We start from the raw sequence: 21,151 nt of genomic DNA, 5'->3' as shown, positions 1-21,151 counted from the left end.
GGGAGGGAGCCTACCCATTCCAAGGACTTTGCAGACAAGAATTACATAAATTAAAAAAACAGGCTGGCTGGGCGCGGTGGCCTATGCCTGTAATCCCAGCACTTTGCGAGGGTGAGGTGAGTGGATCACGAGGTCAGGAGTTCAAGACCAGCCTGGCCAAGATGGTGAAACTCCGTCTCTACTAAAAATACAAAAATTAGCCGGGCATGGTGGCAGGTGCCTGTAATCCCAGCTACTCGGGAAGCGTGGGATTGCTTGAACCTGGGAGGCAGAGGTTGCAATGAGCTGAGATTGCGCCATTGCACTCCAGCCTGGTTGACAGAGACAGACTCTGTGTCAAAAAAAACAAAAAACAAAAAACAAACAAACAACAACAACAACAACAACAAAACAGGCTATGGGGAAGAGAATGATGATAGACAAAACATTTTACAAAGACAAAGAGAAGAGTTACCCTTGTCCTCCTAAGCTCCATCTGACCTGTAGTAGATGCTAGACAGCACATGAAGATACCAAATTTTGACGGACAAAGCCTAAGTAGCCAATTGTGGTGGCAAACCTCGATCATTTCCAGAGGGAGCCTCTAGGTATTCATCTTTCCTTTTCAGCCATTGCTTTCAAAGTTTCGAGGGTTAAGGCAGAACTTCAGATTCTCCAGGACATCTCTGCATCCCCGTTCTGAACATAGTAGGTGCCTGGAAAAATCTTTCGTGAATTTGGAATCCTGCTGAGACACTCTCATGTCATTTTATGCCCCTGCCAGTCTCAGAAATCAAAAGCCTTCTTTGAAATAGACTGTCTCCAAGCTTTCCAGCATTTACATATAAAAATTTAAAAACTTAAAAAAAAATTCAATGCAATCCCACAATGTGGCCAGGAACGATTTCACGATTTCTCAAAGCAGTTAAATACTTTTCCAAGACGGAGAATGCAACCAGGCTGCTGGGTACCTCTCCGGCTTCTTAGCTTGCTAAGCTGAACAGACAGCAGAAAACTCTCAGAACATTAGGAAGGCTCAGTTCCAAAATGCAGAGGATGAATCTCCCAAGATGAGAGCCATTGCGTGACAATGATTTAAGTGCTGAAGGGAAAGATCTGACAGCTCTTCTGCTTCAGGTGACAGTGCCCTTCAGGATGCTCCCTATCCAGTGCCAGGCTCTTGAGCATTTGTGCCCAGAGGAGGGTTTAAAACATTTTTTTACGTCAGAGCTGCACCACTGGCGTACTGCACACACACACACACACACACACACACACACACACACACTGCCTCTTAAGCATCCCCTGAATTTGTCTAAATGGCTCCTGCTTTAGGCTGAAAATGCCATGTTGGTGGCACAAACTGCATTACAGCAAGTGAGGTGACAAGGATTCCCTGAGGGAGCAGGACCTGGTCTCAGAGAATCTTGCCCATTGACTTTGAGTCTTTCTGTTTCTCTCTTTTTTATGGTCAAAGCTGCTGGGTCACAGATTTTTATATCAGAATGGGGAGGCTGAAGGGCAAACGCCAACTGGGTTCCCTTGTTTTAAAAAGGGGCCAGAGAGCACTGCACGCTTGACAGGATGGGGGATGATCCAGCTGTGTTCCACTTGCTGTGTCATCTTTTCTAAGGTTCTGCTGACTTTGCTGTCCATTTTGCATGACCCAGTCGGACAGGCATTTTCTGCACAGCTATAAGATGTAGGTTCAACACAAATGCCAGCCTCTCTGCAGGTTGAGTGCAGTGCTGCTACGTGAGATTGTAATTAAAACTGATTTCCTAAGGCATTGCCGATTTGGATGTAAACATCGGGCTGCTCTCTGGCAATCTGACATTCCCAAGTAATGAACAATTGAACCAGAAGCCGTTGCTGTGTGATTTAGTGCTATGATCCAGCAATGTAAGCAGGTGCAATTTCAAAACCAGAACACTTACAGGTTATTGGATCTATGGGGGAGGCTTTATGCCTAACCCACATGAGTAAAATATGAATTATGGTGTTCTCCTTGAGGGTTTCTGTGAGAATAGAAGATTAAAAAAATTCCTGGCCTCATTTGATTTTTCTTTTCCATTTACTCAATATGTCTCCAGCTAAATTTTACTGCTGTCTAAAGAGAGCCCTCAGGGAAAATGTTTCCAGATTCTTGTTAAATAGCTCTACTGAGAACTAGCAAATGCAATCGCAGGGATGCTTTCAGGCTTTACAGAGAGGTAACAGAACACAACCTGCAGGGACGCTTCCTAGTCCAACAACTCAGCTGCCAGACCAAGCTGGGCAAGGTCAATGCTAAACCCAGGAACCAAGTGTCCTGTTTCAAGTGCAGACACCAGCCCCACCACGTGATTTTAAGACAGGGCAGAAGGGTATCTCACTAAAAAAAAGGGTATCTCACTAAAAAAAAAGAAAAGAAAAAAGACATTGAGCATTCTGTATAGACAGTATTTTGTGAATAACAGTTTTGTTTCATCTTTTCTAGGCTTTATAACTTTTTTGTTTCTCTTGTCTTATTGCACTGGCTAGAACCACCTGTATATATTGTTGATTACAAGCCAAGACAGTGGGTATGCTAGTTTAATTTTTGGTTCTACGGTGATTATTAATAAGATTTCATCATTAAATATTTGCTGAGAGCATGGGAGAGGCACCCTTTATCATGTAGAGAAAGTTATTTTCTGTACCAACTTTGCTGTGAATTTTTATCATGAATTGGCAGTGGCTTTTATCAAATGTTTGTTCTTCATTTAGTCAGAGGACAAGAAAAGAAAAAAAGGAAGAGAAGAAAAGAAGGGAGGGGTGGGAAGAAGGAAAGGAGAATAAAGAAAGGCATACAGGTCATATTTTTTCATAAAGAAACTGATTTGACAATTTAAAATATCTTGTGTTTAATTATGAACAAAGGAGAATAAAACACTCTGCAATTTTATTCTTAGTATGAGTTTTTTTATTAAATAGATTTTGATATTCCTTCTCTAGGGGATACAATGATTTTTATCCTCTCCTCATTCTTCCCCTCAACAGGTAAAAGCCAAAGCAGACTGTATGCAATGTAAGAAAATGCCTATCCTATCAATATAATCTAGCATACTTTTTTATTCCTCCAAAAATAGTTCCATTGAAACAGACATGGCATACAGAACTCCCCACTCATTTTCCCTGCACTTCCTTTTTGCAGCCAGAGTGGGGTGAGGAATAGTAGGAATATCATCCATGTCATGTCTGCAGCTGCCCTGAGACTCTACCCCTATTGAGCCTCAAACACCATCCAGGAGCGGCTGGAAATGTAGCCACTGGCATAAGGACTCAGGCTGCTGCATTGTAGGGCAGTGTGGCTCTCACCTGCTTTAACATCTGGCCAGGAGCAAGGAAGAGGTGAGAACTGATTGTGCTAGCAGGTACTCTTACCCATGAGTTGACGGAGCCAAATAAAAAAAGTCTTTCAAATGTTTGGAAATTCCAGGAAAGCCTTTTCAGGGTTCTATCTGTGTGCCAGGTGGTGTGTGGAAACTGTACTCCCAAGGGTCATGTATAATCCACCCAGGAACCTTCTAGGTGGCTTTCATCGTCCTCATGTTAAATAGGAAGTTACAATCTTACAGTGACTGAGAAACTCTAGCATAAACAAATAATAATAATGAGCTAATACTGGTAGCAGGAACTCAGCTCAGTGCTTTACATATAGTTGCATATTTAATCCTACTAACAACCTTACAAGTTAACTACTATTACGATCCCTATTTTAAAGATGGAGAAACTAAGGCATGTAGTAGAGCAATTTGCTTAAAGCCATTCAGCTAAAACAAGGTGACCAGGATGTAAACCCAGGCAGGCTGACTCCAGAGCCCATGCCCTACCCCAGGGCCTGGCTAACTTTTTCTGTAAGGGGCTACCCAGCCTCTGTCACAACTACTCATCTCTGCTTTCGGACACAAACAATCTGTAAATAAATAAGTGTGGCTATATCACATTAAACATTTATGAACACTAAAATTCAAATTTCATAGTTTTCATGTCACAGAATATTCTTTGAGACAGGGTCTTGCTCTGTCACTCAGGCTGGTGTGCAGTGGCACGATCACGACTCACGGCAGCCTCAACCTCCCGGGCTCAAGCAGATCTTCCCACCTCAGCCTCTCAGGAAACTGGGACTACAGGTGCTCACCACCATGCCTGGCTAAATTTTTAAAAATTTTTTAGAGAAGGGGTCTTGCCATATCTCCCAGACTGGTCTCAAATTCCTGGGGTCAAGCAATTCCCCCGCCTCAGCTTCCCAACGTGCTGGGGATTACAGGGTTGAGCCACTATGCCCCACTTACAAAATATTATTCTTTTGATATTTTTCAATCATTATAACATGTAGACATTATTCTTAGCTTGAGGCCCATAGGAAGTCGGCTGTATTCGGTCTTCAGGCCATAGTTTGCTGACTGCTGTTTGCTGACCAGTCATGTCAGCCTCAGCTTTTCTACTGTAACACACCCAAAGACAACACTCCCAGGCACTGCACTCTCCCACAGGCACACCTAGTCATCAGGCTCCAGTAGATAGCATAAGCTTGATTTGCATATTCTCCCTGCAGCTGGACATGCAGGGTCCTCCCCTGATAAACAGGGGAAACATTTGACTTACTTTTTATGTGAGTAAACCCTATTTTATTGCATTTTATTCTCTTAACTTTCTAAACACAATGCCAACTTTCCTTGACCATTTTAATATATATATGAACAAAGGACATAAAAAGTGATATAATGCCTGGGATCTACTTCAAAATAATGACAGTGGAGAAAGAGGATGGAAAAAGAGGAAAACAGGACTGGTCACAGGTTGGTAGTTTCAAAGCTAGGTGCCAGGCACAGGTACATGACAAAATACATGTCAAATGGTACATGTATTTGGTACATGCCTGCCTATGGTACATGTCGAAATAAAAAGGGTTTTTTTTTGTTTGCTTGTTTGTTTTTTTGAGACGGAGTCTGGCTCTGTCGCCCACGCCGGAGTGCAGTGGTGCGATCTCAGCTCACTGCAAGCTCTGCCTCCCGGGTTCACGCCATTCTCCTGCCTCAGCCTCCCGAGTAGCTGGAAATACAGGCGCCCGCCACCACGCCCAGCTAATTTTTTGTATTTTTAGTAGAGACGGCATTTCACTGTGTTAGCCAGGATGGTCTTGATCCCCTGACCTTGTGATCTGACTGCCTCGGCCTCCCAAAGTGCTGGGATTACTGGCGAGAGCCACCGTGCCTGGCCAGTTTTTTTTTTTTTTTAAATGAACATAAAATTGTTTTGCAAGTGTGCCAGCGAATGCTGAACCGGAGTAGACAGGTGCCATCTGTGATTTTTTTACCTCAGTTATTAGGGAGGGCATAGTGAGAAAGGATACTAAAGAGACAGACATTATCCAGAATAGAAGAAACCTATTTTTGTGTGTTTGCTTTTTAAAAGTCCCCACTACTGAATTTCAATAACTTCTAAATAACACACACTGGAATAGGGAAAGCTCCATGTGTTGGGAAAGAGAACATTGGGAAAGCTACTTCACAGCATTTAAAGACAGCAACCCCGTGGAGAGCCATGGGCCAAGTCGCCACACCCCCTGAAGTCTTTTATTGTATTGACTGGCTTAATTCACTCTCATTAAGAAACCCTGGCCAGGTGCGGTGGCTCATGCCTGTAATCCCAGCACTTTGGGAGGCTTGAGGGGACAGCGAATCATGAGGTCAGGAGTTCGAGACAAGCCTGACCAATATGGTGAAACCCCATCTCTGCTAAAAATACAAAGGTAACGGGTGCCTATAATCCCAGTTACTCAGGAGGCTGAGGCAGAAGAATCGCTTGAACCCGGGAGGCAGGAGGGTGCAGTGAGCCAAGACCGTGCCATTGCACTCTAGCCTGGGTGACACAGCGAGACTCCGTCTCAAAAAAAAAAAAAAAAAAAGTAAATCCATTAATGGTTTTCCATCACTGAACTCCATGACAAAAAACAATCCAGGGGAGGTCAACTCTAATTTATTTTAGAAACACACAGAAAAATAAGGGCCCTTCAAGATCAGCTTGTCCATGGACAGGGGTACTTCGTGTTCCTGCTGTATATATTTTAACTTGTGAGCATGTTTTGTTTTCCTGTGAATCTCTTGCAAATTCATGTTTTTCTCTCAATTGATACAATAATATGACCTACAAACGAGGCTAAAATCTCCATTTTTGCCAGATCCTCACTCCCCTTCTGCCTCTTACTGATCAAACCAATGTAAATTAGCTCATTATCCTACAATTGCCTTGACTTTACCACCCCTATTCCTCAGGGCTAAAGAGTGGTTCACATCATTTTACAGTTTATGCCCAAGATTCTCACCCTTCAAGACTTATAGGCTACTACAAATATTCTTGTATTCTAATTTCCTCTGATACCTCCTATTGCGAAGGCCTTCCCCACCCTTTCAGGGTCTCTGTTTGTTTGCCCACTGGACAATTCTTTTTTCTTTTTTTTTTTTTTTTCTGGAGACAGAGTCTCGCTCTGTCGCCCAGGCTGGAGTGCAGTGGCACCATCTTGGCTCACTGCAAGCTCCGCCTCCCGGGTTCACGCCATGGACAATTCTTTAATTCCTGCTTCTGCCTCTTCCCAGCTATAAGCTTTACTTCAAACGGTCCCACTCCACCCAGCATGGGGGCACTTGACAGCTTGCTTTGTATCTTTTCTTTCAATGAATTCCTACAGATTTTCCCTCTTGTGTTAATGTTTTTCTAACAAAATGGTTGAGAATGAGCCATATTATTTTTATAGATTTATCTATTTTAGTCTGGCTCTCATATTCACTAATCTTGTCTTAAGCACGTTACTTACTCAGTTTCTTCAACTGGAAAATGGGGAAATAACCTCATAATACAGCAGTGAGAACTCTGTGGGTAGGAGCTATGCTTTACAGGGAATTTACAATCTGCGCAGGTGCTGGGCGGAGAGCTTTGTAAGGATTTGCTCTTGGCATCTTCAGAACATCTTATGAGAAAGCTAATATCATTATCCCCATTTTATAAGTGAGCAAGCCAAGGTTCAAGGAGCACAAATACAAAAGATCACGTAGGCCGGGCGCAGTGGCTCACGCCTTTAATCCTAGCACTTTGGGAGGCCGAGGCGGGCGGATCACGAGGTCAGAAGATGGAGACCATCCTGGCTAACACGGTGAAACCCCGTCTCTACTAAAAATACAAAAAATTAGCTGGGCGAGGTGGTGGGCCTGTAGTCCCAGCTACGCGGGAGGCTGAGGCAGGAGAATGGCTTGAACCCCGGGGGGCGGAGCCTGCAATGAGCCGAGATCGCGCCACTGCACTCCAGCCTGGGTGAAAGAGCGAGACTCCGTTTCAAAAAAAAAAAAAATCACGTATTTCAGGTAGAGGCAAAATGTGGACCATGTACTGGACTATACGCCCCTGCTTCATTATTCTGCCCAAAAACAGACAGATAATGACGATGAGCACATGGCACAGTACTTTGTGAATAGCAAGATAATTATCAGAGCCTAGAATAGGGCTCACAAATTGGTATGTTTTTGCTAAAGATTATTCCCCGTCACCTTTGCCTCTAAGAACAGGTGAGCTTATCTATTCCCTTAATATGAGCATACTCTTTTTATGAAATTGATTTTGAAATAATCTTAGATTTACAGAAGAGTTGCAAAATTAGTAGAGTGTTCCCATACATCCTTTACACCACTAGCTCTAATGTTAACATATTACATAACCACAGTACATTTATCAAAACTAAGAAATTAACATTGGGGCAATACTATTAACTAAACTACTCACAGAGTTACTGGGATTCTACCAGTTTCTGTTTTCCCACTAGTGTCCTTTTTCTGTTCCAGGATCTAATCTAGAATCCAAAGTTATATTTCTGTCCAATCTGTGATATAGTTCCTCTGTCTTGTTGTCTTTCATGATCTTATAGCAAAATACTAGAGCTCTTTAATTGACACTTGTGAAGAGTACTGGTTGGTTATTTTATAGAATGTCTCTCACTTTAAATTAATCTTATGTTCTCTCACGATTAGGTTCAGGTTATGCATTTTTGGCAAGAACACAACACAAAGATGTACCCTTCCTGGTATATCATATAGGTGGTACACCATGTTGCTAAGTCTTATTACTGGTGATGTTAACTTTGACTACGTGGTTAAGATGGTCTTATGGATTGAATTATGCCCCCAATGAAAGATAAGTGTAAGTTCTTACTCCATATACCTGTGACTGTGACCTTATTTGGAAATAGGATCTTTGTAGATAAAATCAAGTTAAGAAGAGTCACACTAGTTTAGAGTAGGCCCTAAATCTAATCACTGGTGTCCTTATAAGAAGAGGGAAATTTAGAGACACACATGGAGAAGATGACCATGTGACAACAGAGAGGTGGAGACTGGAGTGATGTATCTACAAGCCAAAGAACACGAAGGATTGCCAGCAAACACCAGGAACTTGGAAGAAGCAAGGATTCCTCTGCAAGTTTCAGAGGGAGCATGGCTCTGCTGACATTTTCTTTTCTTTTTTTTTTTTTGAGACACAGTCTTGTTCTGCCACTCGGACTAGAGTGCAGTGGCACAATCTCAGCTCACCGCAACCTCCATCTCTGGGTTCAAGCGATTCTCCTGCCTCAGCCTCCTGAGTAGCTGGGACTACAAGAGTGCACCACCATACCCGGCTAATTTTTGTATTTTTAGTAAAGATAGGGTTTCGCTATGTTGGCCAGGCTAGTCTCAACTCCTGACCTCAGGTGATCCACCCGCCTTGGCCTGCCAAAGTGCTGGGATTACAGGTGTGAGCCACCACACCCGGCCTCTGCTGGTATTTTCATTTCAGACTTAGCCTCCAGAAGAAGACAATATTTTTTTTGTTGTTTTAAGCCACCTAGCTTGTGGTACTTTGTTATAGCAGTAATAAGAAACTAACACAGGTGGTGTCTGCTGGATTTCTCCACTGTAAAGTTAACATTATTCTCTTTGTAACTAATACATATTTTGGAGGACTTTGTGACTTTGTGCCTCCTTCTTAGCCCAATTTAGGGAGTGTTTACTGGTATGTGCAAAGTGCCTTAATTGAAGTATACAGGTGTCACTGTTGTGGGGAATGTCTCCCAGCTGAATAGGGAGAATCAGAAGGTTGAGCCACAAAGAGTCAAGAGCGTCAGTGTCAGGTGGAGCTGGCAAGGAAGGAGCAGGTGAGGTGGCTGGAAGGCAGGGCATGGTGCGATGGACAATATAGGAACGTAGGACACATATGCAGCACTGAGGAGGCCTTCATAGAGCTGCTTGAGCAAAGGAGGAGTAAGACTGTGGGTACAGAAAGGGGAGCTGCCTTCGAGCTTGCAAATGACTCTTCATCTTATTTTTTTGGAAATAGAAAAAGATAATAATAATGAAATAATTGTTCCTAATTCTAAAATTTCCATTGAAATTTTTTTTTGTTATTTTTTCCCCTGGCACAGAGCTAACTGACCTGGTGTCATCTGTTCCCAGAAGATGAAAGACAAACAATGACGCCCAAATCCCAACGGAAACCTGGCTTCATTGATTAGGCCAAATGTGTTTCAGAATTATTGGTTTTTAACCCCCAAGGTGAGAAAAGGTCTTCAAACTCAGAACTATAATTTTCCTCTTGTATGCTTATCAGCGATTTCAACAAAGGGACTACAAGCTTTGTGGACTTTGACAAACCACCAGGAACTGTTCCGGGAGGCATCCCTGCTATCTTTGTCTTGGCTAATCTCAAACATGGAAGCCACATTCTTGTGTTTGTTTTCTCCAGCCGTGAGTTTGGTTGCCAGTTGCTTCACATTAGGCATCCAAGGGGGATTTGATTTCCTTTTTGATAAAATGGCTCAACTCTTTCCTCCATATTAAGATAAGGTGCTATGAGGAAAAGATCCCAATTTCCTTCTTAAAAAAAAAAAAAAAAAAGCTGGGGTTTGTTTTGTTTTTGTTAATGAGGGAACAGGGACAGCCTGGATAACTAACATCCACAGAACACCCTGAGTTAGTTCAGTCTCAAACCCAAGCTGCAGACAGGCTTTCGGGCTGCTGGATTGAGACTCCAACAATCTCTTGCCCCGTCTCATGGAAGTGCTAAAGAGCAGATGATGAGAGAAGTCACAAGAGAGTCTGGACAAACCCACAAATTAAACCATCAACTCTCAGGTGCATAAAACTGAACATATTAATGTTAGAGGGATGACGTTTATTCTCTGTATATCAAGCTCTGTCTGCCTAAGCCAGTCAGCACCAAAAGCAGATTCAGCACCTATGGCTTCTTGGCCAAAGTCTCCCTGTGAAGTGGTTGCTTTCAGGGAGAGCCTTGAATAAGGGAGAGGTATAAGGAGGACAGTTGGCAGTTGGCTGAGCTCACACAATGCTGGCAGGAGCCTCTGAAACCATGCTCAGAGGCCCTGCCCAAACCAGCTTCCCATAAAACGCAAATTAAAAAAACAGGGGTAGAAAGAAATCACACTTTATGACAATTTCTGTAGTCCTCCTAGCTTCATTTCCTCCTGGCCTCCCCTGCTTCCTTCAAGTCCAAAACACACGGTAGCAAAATACTATAGCTCTCTACTGTTTGTATAAACTGAATGGCAAAATGAAGGAAAGGTGGGGGTAGGGGGCAAGAGAGATGGATTTCTTTCGGTACACCCAGGAGAAGCAATTAATTTTACTACAAATTTGGAGAGGGCGAATGTTCATGGCATACCATTTTGTTTCTGAGAGAAGACTCAAGCAAGTTATTACCTTTATTCTTCTTGGTACCATTGAGTTTTTGCCCCCACATTGGAAAAGTAACCTGTCCTACTTGCCTGCCATGGGGAAATTCATTTTTGCTGAGTGAAGGTTTATGGGCTGAAAAAAAGAACCTTGGGAAATAATTCAGTAAAATACAAGACTCTAAGAGGTGAAGCAGGCAGCAGCCTAGGTTACAAACATAATCTCTAAGCAGAGCCAGTAAAATGAAACAAAACCACTGTTTCAGACACTATTTCTGGCTAAGGTTTCACTCTGCAATAACTTTCAAAGTTACTCGTTTTAGTCAACATTATAAGGGTAAGTCAACATTTGTCCTGGCAGCAAGCCCAAATCTGTTATTTTATTAGTCTGCTACTGGTTAAATTGGCCCAAGATTAAACAATCTAATAAATAGCCCTAAAATATTGAAGTTTAGCAGAAAACCACATTCAATTCTCTTTACACAGGATGTTACTATTACTTAACCTTGGGCAGAGGGAGAAATGCACACCCACACCCCTGTTAAGTTCCTTTTAGCAAACACCAGCCCCCATTGCCTGAAATTCATCTTGGTCATGCCCAGACATGATGCTATAGACCTTCAGAGAAAGAGGAAGCCAAATATTTAGCTCTCTCTGCGGTCCCTGGCTCCACATCTGCCTTCTGAGGCAGAAAGGGCCAGATGCTCAGAGCTGGAGAACTTTAAAGAGTTCAACCTCTTTAAAAATTAGGAGAGTTGCCAGCAGCATCAAGTCTCTGTGGCCCTTACGGGAAGGCCAGCCATGGGCCCAGAGGATGTTTTCTCACATCAGATTATGCATTTTTGGCAAGAATGCCACAGAAATAACGTGCCCATAATGCCACACCCATCCCCCGGTCTGGAAAATGGGGTTCGACATCCCTGGTTGGATGATGCCAACAAGGCACCCAGAGGTAGAAAAGGTCTCCTGGTCACAGCCACAGGGTCCAGAGGACGGTCTCTGTGACTTTGGGGTTCCGGAGTCAGTCATTTCCTACTGACTTCTTGGAAACCTTTGGGTGGAATATATGTTCTGCATTTGTTTATCTCTGTAAAAGGGATTCCCTGGCTTCCCCTTGGATGGGGTTGGAGGAGAAGGGGGAAAAGGATGCCACTGGGAGTTCCATTCCTGCTTCTTTAAGGACATTTTCTGGGCTCTCTCAGAGCTTAGGAATAATCTGAATGCCTCTGCAGCAAGTGACAAAGTTCTTATCACTCTGGCCTGAAGAGTGCATCGATTCTTTGCAAAGGATCTAAGGATAAAATATGAGCCAACCTGTCTGGACAGAGTGTAATACCCTATGACCTTGGGCCCAAAATATAACCTCTATAAGCTAGTTTCCTCTGCTGTGAAGTGAAGATGACTTTCCTACCTCCTCACAGAGTTGTTGGGAGGATCACAGGAGACTAGGTGTATAATATGCTTGGCAGATACCCACCTGTTAGTCCTCAGGAAATATCAGAGTATTGTCCTTATTTCTGATGTCCTGGGACAGGCAATGGTCTCTCTGCCAGCCTGCACCCCTGCCCTCTTCTATTCTCTGAAGCACTAGATTTTGTCTTGATCCTTCCAGGGACAAAGCTGGAGTTTCATGTCACCTGCCAGAATCATACCAATAACTGCTCTGGCCACTGAGGCTGCTACGAGACCATGTATTTTGATTCCACATTCCTGCCTTCCTTTTCTTCCTGTGGTTTTATCATCTGTTTAGTCAAGCTCTGGCTGGATACAGCAAAACTAGCAGTGGTCTGGCAGGATTCAAGGCTATACTGGAAGAGAGGAAAGCAGTAAAATCTCTAGATAAGGACCCAAGTCCTAATCTTGGGTCCTTATAGATGTGTCTTGAGGTTTACATTATCCTCCCACCCGCCCACTGCCACCGACACTGCTGAATTATGGACTAGAAGAGCTGGTCTCCAGTCTTGCCAGATCCCAATACTGTCTGGAATTAGGCAATGAGAGGAACTCTGGTCATTCAACCCATGTCAGATGTGCAAGGTGAAACTTCACAAAAATAATGTGTAACCAAGAAAGGACCACACAGAACCACAGAAAAGTCCTCTCTCTTTCTCATCCATCTGTCGTTCTTTGAAGCTCAGCATTATCTTAGCTTCCCAGAAGAGGAAAAAGAAGTACAGAGATGAAAAAGGATGCGCAGATCTTAATCTCAGTGTCCCAAAGGAAGGACAGACTGTTCCAGCTGAATCTGGGATGATCAAACACATCTCAGGTAAGCAAAGCTGACAGGTCTGTCATCTGACTGAAAACTAGACAGGGACCAGGGATCCCAACTGGTTGCTGGGTAAAAAACTACAGGGATGTCTGACCAAGGGCACTGGGTCTGCAGAAGAAAATGGATCCCCTTCTCTTGATGTCTAGTTGGTTTCTGTTTTTGACAACAACGATTTTGAGCAGACAAGCCTTGCAGAGATGTGACCTCCAGAGAGAAACACAAAATACGTTCAAGGTGCTCCCTGGTAACTCCCAGCTGTCCCTTCTAGCACAAATTATCCCTTCAAATGTTTGGTCCATGTGTGTCCTCAGGAGCACATGCCCACACTTAGAACCAAGGGACACAGCACCCGGGTGTTTTAGAACACTCTGCTCCCAGCCGAGAACAGAATACATTGAAATCTGATTATTCAGAATGGAAAAAGCTACTAGTCAGACAACCACATGGGACTGATTAAATTGGAAATAAATTTTTAAAAATCTTAAACTTTTCTGTTTTTGGCTTTCAGCTGACATATTACCACCCACTGAGCAATGGTATGCAGAAAAATAAGATGCAAAGCATGCTGTTCAGGAAACTGTGAGGTAAGTAAGCTAAAACGGATTCATTTGGCATTTCTGTTGCCCCCACACACCCCAAATGAGCAGATGAATAGCTTCGAAATGTTATTCTTTGGGAGGGGTGTATGTGCATGTGCATGTGTGCATAACACAAAACTGATTTCATTTGTTGAGACACTTTCCATTCTGTAGTGCATTTTTAATGACAAGAATTTAAAAATACCCAGTAACAATGGATTTTTCCAAACGTTCATAACAAACATTGGCTCTCAGTGCTGTACATTTGCAACCTTGAAACATAGTGATTACGTGTTATTTTGAACTCTCAGCAATTAATATGCAACCAGATGTATCATTATCTACAGTTGATTAAAATGCAGAAGCCTGTGAATATAAAAAAACGATGTAGCACACAACAAAGAAGGCAAGGAGCTCAGAGACTCAGCTCTGCTCCCAGCATCACTCTCAGCTAGTTTCAATTCCAAAGAGATAATGGGGAAAATGGGTAGACAGTGGCAACTGACTTAAAATGAAAGAATAAGGCCGGGCGCGGTGGCTCACGCCTGTAATCCCAGCACTTTGGGAGGCCGAGGCGGGCGGATCACGAGGTCAGGAGATCAAGACCACGGTGAAACCCCGTCTCTACTAAAAATACAAAAAATTAGCCGGGCGTGGTGGCGGGCGCCTGTAGTCCCAGCTACTCGGAGAGGCTGAGGCAGGAGAATGGCGTGAACCCGGGAGGCGGAGCTTGCAGTGAGCCGAGATTGTGCCACTGCACTGCACTCCAGCCTGGGCGACAGAGCGAGACTCCGTCTCAAGGGAAAAAGAAAAAAAAAAAAAGAATAAATACAAACCGGTGATTTGGTTGTTGGGTTTTGTTAAAAAAAAAAAAAAAAAAAAAAAAAAAAGTTGGCTAGCCATTGTCGAGTCAGTGGTAAGAGATGTCAATAAAAGTTTCCAGAAAAGACAAGGACATTTTGGTGGTAAAATAAAAATGGTATTTATTTCTGAGGCAAAGGATGCCTATAGCAGAGAGCAGCAAGGTTCTCAAGTGTTTTCCAATATGGGTCATCTACAGAGGGACAGAAGGGAGGATTCCTTTGAAGACTGCTGGGAGTCTAAACTGGCAAAATAATTTCCTTGGTAAAGGTCTCCCAAGCACTGCCAGGTTGGGAAGGGCACAAGGATGGAGTGGAAGGTTCTTCTTTTACATACCAGTCCCTCCTTCCCTCTGCCCCAACATTTGAGAGTCAAGCGAGGGGTGCCCCTGAGTTTGCAAAGCAGGACTGTGCAGAGGGCCACCTGACCCTGCAAAGCTTCGCTCAATTGTGATTAAATAAATTATACCCTGCCAAGGCACTTGCCTACTAACAGACTCTAACAATTTTCTAGAAACAGAGCAGTCATCCTGCTACACCTGACGCAGGTGTGACTCTTGTGACTCTGAAGCACTATGTAAACAATGAGGGAAGCCTAGGAAAGGGAAGGAGGAGGCACCAAGAGCCATGAAGTCACACACGCTCTCATCTACGCCATACAGCAACCCCGTTATCCTATTTCATAGAGGAGGAAGCAGGTGTTCAGAGAAGTGAGATGACTTCCTCCAAGTCATTCCCAGTAATTAACTGGCAGTGGTGAAATCTGAATTCAAATCTACCTGCCTTGAAAACTTTCCCGCCACCCCCACACTGGCTTCGCAGGATATACAACTTCCTCTGATAATAATAATAATATAATAGCAATATACAAGAGGACTTTGTGCTAGGCTGTGCCAAAGTGCTTTCTGTGCATTATTTCCTTGACTTCTCTTAAGTTAGTGCTATTAATATACCCATTTCACAGTGTAGGCAACTGAGACTCCGAGGGGTTAAGGGCCTTGCCTGAAGTCACACAGTCCAAATTGAGCCCAAGGCTATTAATTTAGGAAGGCCTGGGTTCTTAATTAAGCACAGCATTGTTAGTTTCCTAAACCAGGGAGGAACCCTGAAATGACTAGGCTGTAGAGGCAGTAGGGAAGTAGACACTGATGCAGAGAGTGGAGGAGGAGAGAATGTTCATTCGGCATTCAAGCCCTATCACTCTGGAATCAGCAGCTCCTCTTGACTCCTCCCTCAGAATCTTAGTGAGCCCAGGTTCAAAGGTGTCCTGCTCATGTGCCCCCAGAAGATGCTGCCCTCTGCTAAGGGCACACCTGAGGACTGAGGGGTGGCAGGCATCCAGCATCAGGGAGCTCATTGGATGACCACTTCTCAATATTCCCCCTCCATAGTCTGCTAAGCTCCCCAGTGAAATTGCCTGCTTCTCCCCATCCCCGTGGTTGACAGTCACTACCCGTATGGTCATGTTGTTAACGACTTGGTCAAACTGAAGTAGAAGTTCCTTGAGGACAGAAAGCATGCCTTTTCTAAACCAGGGGGAAAATGATACACAGAGCCATGTCTCAATAAATATTTATGGACAATTAAAGAGCATTAGGGGTCATTTTTTAGTTGTCTAGCTCTTTACCAGCTCGTATCCATCACACTATGGAGTTTCCCTACATTTCCAACAAAGGATCTATTTATAATTAAAGCACCCTGCAAATGAATAGGGCATGAAGAGCTCAAAGCAACCTAATCCACCCTCATCTGCTTGCCTTGGGTCTGTGTCTGTGGTTGGCATTTGGCTAGGATTCTCAGATGATGCACGTCAGGTGGGAGCCGGCCTCAGGACAACTTGCTCCCTACTCCTCTGGCCAGGGTGCCTCTCTACCCAGAGCTCACACACCAACCCCTGTTTGAAAGTCATTCTGGGAACAACCAGAAAGCCACACTAGATTTTTTTGTTATTCTACCTGGCAGAAATGAATGTGAAGCTTGCCAGTATCCTTGGAACATCTTTTGTTTTAAAAATAATAATGCCCAATGCTAACTCTGATCCCTTTATTTCCTACAAAGGAAGGAGCTACCTCCTAGCAGATGCCTTGCTAAGTATAACCACCTATAGCTTCTACTCAACTGATCTACATTCAAGATAGATGCTGCTGCTGCTGCTGCTGCTGCTGCTAATGACCTATTAAGTACTTGTTTGGTGGAAGCCCTTTATGTGCCTATTTCATCTTCACAATTCCCTTGCAAATTCCCATTTTTCAGCTGAGGAAACTAAGGCTTAGAGGATGAGACACAAGTCCAAGATCTCTCAGCTCACAGGTGGCCAAGTGGGGATTCAAACTCAGTTCAGGCTGACTTCCAAATCCAGGTTCTTAACCAGTACATTCTAGGGCTGACTCCAATTAAGGTGTAATCTCACCCAGTCCTTCCCACCAGAGTGAAGGGAAAAAGGAACAGGATGGATTGAATCATTTTAGCTGGAACTTTGGCATGTTCTTTGAAGCTTTGAAAAGAAAAAGATTTATGTTCTGAGGACAGAAATCTAGTTTTATTTTTTAAGTTGGCTAACATGTAGCACAGATTCATTTCCTATAACACATTAAAGCCAATTTTTATCTACTTAGTATCTGAAATTTGGGTCCTATGCTAAATGTCCAAATTTCAAGTTTAGTTTTGCAAGTGACTGTGTCAAACTTGGGAACTTATTGTAGAATTCTAATCCTAGAAAACCCCTCAGAACATGTCTTGTTCACTGTTTCCAAACTCTCTGTATTGCCATGATAATTTTTTGCCATACGTACATGTCACCTGAGCTATTATGTACTATTTCCTTAATTAGTCATTTTTTACTTAAAAACTTATTGTAAAAATAAACTCTATCACTGCCTTAAATGGAAAATCACTATCACCTGCCATAAACAGACACTAACTTTAAAAAATGAACCCTGAGGCCTACACTTAGTTACACAGGGAAATTATCAAGTGATGGGGAGGTGTTAAAGACACACTAATTCCAAGTGGAAACTTGACATAATCAGAAGGATCAGAGAATTTAAAAGGGAAAGTGATTAAATTATTTTGGGATTTGTCTTTGTAAGATTTGAGCTGCCCAAGTGGTATGAAACCCACCTTCTGTGAAATAATGAACTAATCCAGTCCTCTCATTCCAGAAACAGACTCTGAAATACCAAGAAGCTAAGCCTACCTTTGCTCTGTCCGCAGCTACTTGGGAAGCTCTCATAAGAACCAGCTTAGAAATAACTGCTGCATTTAAGAGACTTTCGAAGCAAGCTCCTGTTCCTTGACGTTGGTGCCAGAATCAAGCTCACTCTTCTAGGCCCTTGGAAACTGGGCATAAAGCATTCAGAGACTAATAAGAGAATGCAATGTGTCTTTTCTGATGCTCTGTCCTTCAAAGCTCTCAGATATGTCACCATCAAACATCTGAGGAGGAAGGAGGTGGAGGTGACAGTTCATCATGCATCTGTGGCTTACACACAAGAAACCATCAGTTTCCCCTCTTCTAACAGCTTATTTCCTTCTTTACAGTGGTTTCTGACTCCTTCTGCAAGATCACACCCAGATGTCCCCAACACAATCACCAGGATGGCTGAGAAAATGAACCAAGACTGCCAAAACCTACCACGATATTGATGAGCCACTTCCACCCCTCCCCAACCCGTGTGAAGTCAAAAATTAAAAATAGTCTTCCCCAGTGACCTTTAGTTATCTTCTCTGTATTTGCCTGGGGTCGTTCTTGACATGCCTGCGTCACTTGCGATTATGAAATGTTAGTATGCCAACATAAGATAGCACACTTGAAATGGGAGCTTGCCCTGGCCTTGGGTTCAGAAAGCACCCACAGGGAAGACTTACCATTTTGCCCCTCTCAGCCATCTGGCCCAACTCCATCTCTTTCTGCCACTAGCTTGTTCCCTTTTTCTTTCTGTAGCATATTCCTCTAGGAAGACTCCACATTTCCAAATCTGACAGCCCATGGCACGTCCAAAACATTTACCTTTCTTTTTTCCTTTTCACATTTTTTTTTTTCAGGGTTCCGACACAGGCTGTCAGCTTTATTTAATTCAATCAGGTTGCCAACTTCTAATGCTAATGGTATCTACAGAGTGCCCTCAGGAAATGCTGTATTTCTTCTTATGATTTATCACCTCTGCTGCAAACATTAGGTCTGCAGAGTTCAGAAATACATCATTTTAAGATATGTCATGGCCAGAAGTGGTGGCTTATGCCTGTAATCCCAGCACCTTGGGAGGCTGAGGCGGGAGGATTACTTGAACCCAGGAGTTCGAGAACAGTCTGGGCAACATAATGAGACCCTGACTCTACAAAAATAAAACAATTGAAAGAAAATTAGCCAGGTATGGTGGCACACGCCTATAGTCCTAGCTATAGTCCTAGGACTACAGCTGTAGCTACTCTGGAGGCTGAGGTGGGTGGGAGGATCACTTGAGCCTGAGAGGTTAAGGCTGCAGTGAGCCATGATTGTGCCACTGCACTCCAGCCTAGGCGACAGAACAAGACCCTATTTCTAACACAAACCAATAAACAAAATACATCACCCATGTGTATAGAAGTTTGTATCTATCCATTCCTTGTGGGCTTTTCGTTTTAACAGTGATCTCACATCAAATTTAAAGCAGGGCCTTGCAGAGTTGGAGATTACTCTGCACAGTGTTCTGGCTAACTTTAATGGGGTTCACTTAAAACACCCCCAGAGAGACAGTGCTGCTTATCACCTACCCAGAACCATGACTGGCTTAAGCCAACATTGTGGTATGCCAAGAGGTCAAGGCTGGGCAAGGAGGGACCAACATTTGGGCCCTGCCTCCTAATTTCTCTGAATCTCTTTTTCCTCAGTTGACAAACAAAAAAAGACAGCTCCAGAAAAAAAGAAAAATGAAGAAAAAATGAAAAACTAAAAAAAGAAAACCTAAAAACAAACAAAATAGCAAAATTAAAAAAAAAAAAGAAAAAGGACAGTCCTTGCCTTGTCCAGCTCCCTCAGCTAATGCAAGGCTCAAAGGAGATAATGCATGTGAAAATAAGTGACTGTTGGCTGGGTGCGGTGGCTCACGCTTGTAATCCCAGCTACTTGGGAGGCTGAGGCAGGAGAATCGCTTGAACCCAGGAGGTGGAGATTGCAGTGAGCCAAGATCTTGCTGCTGCACTCCAGACTGGGCAAAAGAGTGAGACTCTGTCTTAAAAAAAAAAAAAAAAAAGAAAGAAAAGAAAATAACTACTATCTGAACAAAGGGTGGCATTGCTCTAGATTTATTGAGTACAATGAAAAAGGAGGAAGGTGTCCTGATTGCAACATGCCTGTCCCCTCTTCTCTACATCCCATATGCACACATACAGGTTTAAATTGGTTACAATGAGTATATAATCATGCTCAACTTTTTTTCCTCTTTATTTGTTCAGGAACACTAGGGTATTTCTGTTTGCTAGTGAGTAATGGCTGCAAATGATGTCACTGACCCCTGTGCCAGAGGCCATGGTCATGGAGCTATTGCTCTATTGTAGGACAGAGAGGTTGTTGGCTTTTCTGGCCAGTTAAATAGGAAAGGATGCTAGACTGGAACCAAACCATCAGACTTCAAGCTCCAGCTAGGCCATTCCCAGCTGTGTGATCTTGGGCAAATCATTGGACCTCTCTGACCCTTGGTATCTCATCTTTAAAATGAGGACAATTATATACTCGGGTAAGCCAAAGCATATTAAAGTGCCTTGAAACTGTAAAATGCACAAATACAAAGCATAGCTATTATTGCAAATAATGTCATTATGAACAACTTTGGAAACACAGCCTTTTCCCCACAAGAGCTAGAATACTACGTCCAAAGATCTGAACAATTTTTGTCTTTTAGTATGCACAGAAAGTGTGTTATTTTCTTTTTTTTAATTTTTTTTTTTAAATAGAGACAAGTTCTTGCTATGTTGTGCAGGCTGGTCCCAAACTCCTGGGCTCAAGCAATCTGCCTGCCTCAGCCTCCCAAAGTGCTACGATTACAGGCATGAGACACTGTGCCCCACCAATAAGTGTATTATTTTCCTGAAACATTCACGGCATTGGGTTTTATTTTTTTTTATTTTTATTTTTTTGAGACAGAGTCGCACACTGTTGCCCAGGCTGCAGTGCGGTAGTGTGATCTCAGCTCACTGCAACCTCCGCCTCCCGAGTTCAAGCAATTCTCCTGCCTCAGCCTCCCAAGTAGCTGGGATTACAGGCTCCCGCCACCAGGCCCAGATAATTTTTGTATTTTTTTTTTTTTTTTTTGAGATGGAGTATCGCTCTGTCACCCAGGCTGGAGTGCAGTGGCACTATCTCGGCTCACTGCAAGCTCCGCCTCCCGGGTTCACGCCATTCTCCTGCCTCAGCCTCCCGAGTAGCTGGGGCTACAGGCACCCACCACCGCGCCCATCTAATTTTTTGTATTTTTAGTAGAGACAGCGTTTCACCACGTTAGCCAGGATGGTCTTGATCTCCTTGACCTCGTGATCCGCCCGCCTCAGCTTCCCAAAGTGCTGGGATTACAGGTGTGAGTCACCACGCCCAGCTTGGTTTTATTATGTCTTAAAAATAGTTGCAACATCAATTAGGTATAAAGTAGCACCTTATTATTGCCTTTTTCATCTCTATAATTCCTACTACAGTGAACATTTTAAATAATCTTTACTGTTCCTTGTGTGTGAACTACCTTCTAGTATCTTTGGC

At 43.3% G+C, this 21,151-nt stretch overlaps 1 protein-coding gene and 1 long non-coding RNA gene across 12 annotated transcripts in view; one reads left to right on the top strand and one right to left on the bottom strand.

Annotated features, from left to right (window-relative positions):
• ARHGEF3 (Rho guanine nucleotide exchange factor 3) overlaps positions 1-21,151 on the bottom strand; it is a 361,980-nt gene that overhangs the window by 48,759 nt on the left and 292,070 nt on the right. For 2 of the 11 annotated variants that reach the window (XM_055273338.2, XM_055273384.2), the window contains exon 1: positions 455-1,172. The exons of 8 other annotated variants lie outside the window; for them this stretch is intronic. In XM_055273338.2, the coding sequence (XP_055129313.2) occupies positions 455-568 (114 nt within the window). In that variant the 5' untranslated portion in view covers positions 569-1,172. Of the gene's footprint in view, positions 1-454; positions 1,173-21,151 lie in introns of those variants that run through there. One more of the 11 variants, XM_055273373.2, reaches the window with a different exon arrangement.
• Positions 12,896-16,635, top strand: LOC134737466 (uncharacterized). The gene is made up of 3 exons (XR_010122393.1): positions 12,896-12,983; positions 13,495-13,570; positions 16,483-16,635. It is a non-coding gene; the product is annotated as an uncharacterized lncRNA (long non-coding RNA).

The sequence above is a fragment of the Symphalangus syndactylus genome, chromosome 1, assembly GCF_028878055.3.
Source record: "Symphalangus syndactylus isolate Jambi chromosome 1, NHGRI_mSymSyn1-v2.1_pri, whole genome shotgun sequence".
NCBI classification, from domain to species: Eukaryota; Metazoa; Chordata; class Mammalia; order Primates; family Hylobatidae; genus Symphalangus; species Symphalangus syndactylus.
The sequence above is the reverse complement of the archived record's forward strand: the minus strand, read 5'-3'. Positions and strand labels throughout refer to the sequence as shown.